The sequence below is a fragment of the Morus notabilis genome, unplaced genomic scaffold (genome assembly GCF_000414095.1).
Source record: "Morus notabilis unplaced genomic scaffold, ASM41409v2 Scaffold99, whole genome shotgun sequence".
In the NCBI taxonomy this organism is placed as follows: Eukaryota; Viridiplantae; Streptophyta; class Magnoliopsida; order Rosales; family Moraceae; genus Morus; species Morus notabilis.
In genome coordinates this window covers 632,736-637,582 of record NW_010362482.1, presented here as the reverse complement: position 1 = coordinate 637,582, position 4,847 = coordinate 632,736, and the positions used below count along the sequence as shown (strand labels likewise).

Sequence of the window (4,847 nt, the reverse complement as noted above, 5' to 3'; positions counted from 1 at the left end):
AACTAGTTATTGTTCATCCACTTATAATATATTTATACATATATGTACATGATTATATATACTTAACTAATATGATGATGTTTACTGCTCTTGGGTTACAGGAAAGAGATAATACTGCAGATGAGAAGGTCCTGTATTCCGCAGGTAGCCTCCAGGACTTTGTGGAAATTCCATCCAGGATTACCAGTGCAATTTCCTGTGAGGTAATATTACAAACGACATGGCGCTATAAATATCACTAAAGAAAAAGGTTGTGACCGAAAGAGAAAACTTTCGCGAATTAGTCACAGAAAAGTCTTGTCAGTTGTGATCTTAATACAGCGACAACGAGTTTCAGTGTGAAAAAAATAAGGAAAAAAAAATTAAAAACTTGTGTCGCATCCAATTTTATCACCACATTTAAAAACAAAAACCTGACTAGTCACAGATATTTGTTTTTTAAATGCTAGACATAAAAAGATTTTGTTGGCACTAAAAACAATCTCTATAAAAAAAAATGGCTAAACACATGATATTAAAACGGGTCCAACACATGAATACCCAAGAGATTTTCCTTTTCATTTCCATACTCAAACGAAAACCATACTGAAAGCGCTCCCAAACAAGCAAATATTAATTTATCAAATGATATTTATTTGATCTTCACCCCCAGATTAAGTCCTTAGCACTATTCATTGACTCTTAATATTCGATCTAAATGTAACAGATATTCAGCAAGTGCTCGACTGGAGTGGATGTGCACACAATAGTAATGGACATATTGCGTTTGATCAAACACTACAGCTGGGAATCAAAGGCGGTGTTGGCCTTGACTTCATTTGCAGTGACCTTTGGTGAGTTTCGGATTGTCCTTCAGCTTTACTCCACCAGCCCACTCGCGAAGTCCATCGCTCTCCTCAAGCAACTGCCGGAGATATTGGAGCACGCCGCGGACCTGAGACCGAAGCTCAATGAACTCTACTCTCTCATCAACGAAATAACTGATGTGACCAAGAAAATTGTGGAGTTCTATGACATTCCTCGAGTCTACTTCACTGCCGAATCCCCTGAAATTTTAGCCGCCATTCAACACATCCCGACCGCTGTTTACTGGAGCATCCGGAGCATTGTGGTCGCCGCTACACAAATCTTGGCCCTCACTGGCATGGGCATTGAGTACGTATATACCTTATCAGTTCTTGAATTTTACTAGTAAATAATTTACTAACTATTGACTTGTCTTTTCAGTTACTTAACCGAAACATGGGAGCTATCATCCCTTTCCCATAAGCTCAACAACATCAAAGGGCATCTTGCGGACATAATAAAACGCTGTTATGAATTCATTGGTGAGTCCTAGCTATTTAAATATAATAATTAAGCATGTGTCGTATTGATCTCCATTATACGCCTATAACTAAATGATGCGAAATACTATAAATTGTCTGATTCAGAGAGGAAGAAAGAAGAAGAAGCTTATGAGATGATTGTACGCACTTTTACAACATCTCACATTGACAACTCGAGGCCTCTTAGGGTTTTGTTCAAGGATGATCCAACTCCAGCAATCTACGATTGCTTCAACAGAAGAAAGGTGATATATTATATCTCATGATCATGATTTTTAGAAGTCTGATTTTATTAGCTGGCAAAACAATAATCTCTTGCTATCTCATTGAAAACCAGGTTACGATTGAGGAACTGAGAAGAAAGGTTGTAGCTCTATTCATCACCGCAATAGACCCCGAACTCTCAGGTACAGCTGAATATGCGATCTTACAACAAATGTACTCCGAGAAGAAACACAACCTGACAAGGTCCGAGAGTCAGTACGAGGTAGTTTGGGTCCCGGTCGCGGATATCTGGACCGACGAAAAGTACAGGCTGTTCGAGACCCTAAGAGACCAGATGGAATGGCACTCGGTGCACCATCCTTCGGTGGTGTCAGCGGTGGTCCGCAGGTTCTTCAGAGAGAAGTGGAACTTCTCCAAGAAGCCTCTGCTTGTGGTTATGGACACTCAAGGAAGAATTGTTCACCACAATGCTATCCACATGATGTGTATCTGGGGAAGCTTATCGTACCCTTTCACTGCCAACAGAGAGAAATTGCTTTGGGAGGAAACGAACTGGACCATTGACCTTCTCGCCGACAACCTTGAGCCAAATATGATTTCATGGGTACGTAAATGTTTGTATTTGTGTCTTCATGGTGCCAAATCTAATATTTATCCACTTTCTCATATTTTTCGAGTAAATTTGTAAAATTTATATGAGCGGATCAGAAATTTGATTAAGCTACGTGTAACTGAGTGAGACGTATGTCTTCATTCAAATGTTGAAAATTTTCTTATTTTTACTACTTATATGTGCTTTAAAATATTACATTCACAAATCACATCCTAGTATTTATTACAATCTATTATATATATACATATTGCACTAAACTTAAATTTATTTTTTTAATTTTCAGATTAACGAAGGAAGATACATTTGCTTGTACGGAGGGGAGGACATGGAGTGGATCAGGAAATTCACAAGGATCGCAAAAGATGTCGCACGGGAATCTGGGATCACTCTGGAATTACTCTACGTGGGGAAGAACAAGGGAAAGGAGAGGATCACCAAGAACATCATTGACCTTATCACCAATGAAAATCTGAGCAGAAGTCTTGACTGGAACCTTATTTGGTACTTCTGGCTCCGCTTGGAGAGCATGTGGAACTCCAAGGGACAGTTCGCCAATCCCGAGAACGTGAAGAACGACCTCATCATGCAAGGCATCATCGCCATGCTCAGCTACGGCTCCAGCGACCAAGGGTTCGCGGTGATCAGCCGTGGATTCGGCGAGATGGCGAAGGGCAACGGGGAGCACATGTTCAAGGGCTTGGCCGAGCACGGCCGGTGGAGGAAGAGGGAGACCGAGATCAGTTTCGTGCCTGCGCTCAACGAGTACCTCCGCAAGATCCACCTCGACGCGCCGCATCACTGCACCAGCCTCATCTTGCCGGGCACCGGGGCCATGCCGGATACCGTGTCGTGCGCCGAGTGTGGACGCTTGATGGAGAAGTACACCATGTTCCGCTGCTGCCTTGACTGATATCGAGCAAATTGCTATGGCGCCTTATCTCTATCATAATTAAATAAAAAGAAAATGAGATGGTTTAATTTGTTGTTTTTGTGAAGTGATCATATATATGTCCTACTTATGTATTGCCTTTGGCTTTTTGTGAGAACCATGCACTACCTGTTGGCTGTTGCTTCGGCTACTACACACATACATATTTATTATACTGCATGATTTTACTAAATGTGCGAGTATTACAATGAAAAAACCTAGAGAGTACTGTTGAGCACCACAAATAATAAAAAACGATTCAACTTTTAATGAAATATGATTCAACTTTTTATTAGTACAGGTGTTAGACGCCACCGGTGTCTCCAACTTTATCTCAACTATTAGTGATTTATTTAGTTTTTTTTTAAAAAACCAAAATTGCACTATATGTATTGTACAGAACGTAAAATCTTTGTTAATTTCAGATTAATGAAGGGAGATACATTTGCTTATATGGAGGGGACGACATTGAATGGATCCGTAAAAGATGTTGCGCGAGAATCTGGGATTACTCTGGAGTTGCTCTACGTTGGGATGAACAAATCTAAGGAGAGGATCACCAAGAACATTATCGACCACATCGTCACAAAGACTCTGAGTAGAACCCTAGACTGGAACCTCATTTGGTACTTTTGGGTTCGCTTGGAAAACACGTGGAACTCCAAAGGACAGTTTACCAATCCCGAGAATGTGAAGGACGACCTCATAATGCGAGGCATCATCGCCATGCAGAGCTACGGCTCGAGCAGCCAAGGCTTTGCGGTGTTCAGCGCCGGGGATTTGGCGAGATGGTGAAGGGCAACGGGGAGCACATGTCCAAGGCCTTGGCTGAGCACGGCAATCTGGGATTACTCTGGAGTTGCTCTACGTTGGGAAGAACAAATCTAAGGAGAGGAACACCAAGAACATTATCGACCACATCGTCACAGAGACTCTGAGTAGAACCCTAGACTGGAACCTCATTTGGTACTTTTGGGTTCGCTTGGAAAACATGTGGAACTCCAAAGGACAGTTTACCAATCCCGAGAACGTGAAGGACGACCTCATAATGCGAGGCATCATCGCCATGCTGAGCTACGGCTCAAGCAGCCAAGGATTTGCGGTGTTCAGTCGGGGATTTGGCGAGATGGTGAAGGGCAACGGGGAGCACGTGTCCAAGGCCTTGGCCGAGCACGGCCGGTGGAGGATGAGGGAGACTGAAATCGGTTTCTTGCCAGCTTTGGACGAGTATCTCCGCAAGATCAACCTCGATGCACCGCATCACTGCACCAGCCTCATCTTGCCGGCCACCGGAGCCATGCCTTTCACCGTTGCATGCGCTGAGTGTGGCCGCTTGATGGAAAGGTTCACTATGTTCCGTTGCAGCCTCGATTGAACAGAACCTTATAGTTATGTGGTGACTTCTTGAGACGAGGGATATTATCATAAATAAAAGAATTGAGAAAGTGATTTGTTGTTTTTGTGATGTGAATTCTACTATGTATTTCCAATGTTTTTTATTTATTTATTTTGGCTAAGAATAATGTATTACTTCCGCTACTACTGTGGGAGTTTGCAGCTATTTATAATAATAAAGGTTTGCCGCTTTTCTTGCATTACTTCGTATTATCTGGTGAATATATTATCTTTGCTGCATTGATACACACATATATGGATGAGTCCTTAAATCGGATTAACATTGTTTAATATTCAATTCCAAATAGTATGATACCATTCAATATTCTTGAGATATTTAGGTAATGTTTCATGATTT

At 41.8% G+C, this 4,847-nt stretch overlaps 1 protein-coding gene across 1 annotated transcript in view; it reads left to right on the top strand.

Annotated features, from left to right (window-relative positions):
- The window catches only part of LOC112092313 (protein SIEVE ELEMENT OCCLUSION B-like), a 12,194-nt gene extending 7,725 nt beyond the window's left edge, over positions 1 to 4,469 (top strand). The window contains exon 8 of the mRNA XM_024168227.1: positions 3,977 to 4,469. Within this exon, the coding sequence (XP_024023995.1) occupies positions 3,977 to 4,469 (493 nt within the window). The remainder of the gene's footprint in view (positions 1 to 3,976) is intronic.
- The last annotated feature ends 378 nt before the right edge of the window (positions 4,470 to 4,847 follow it).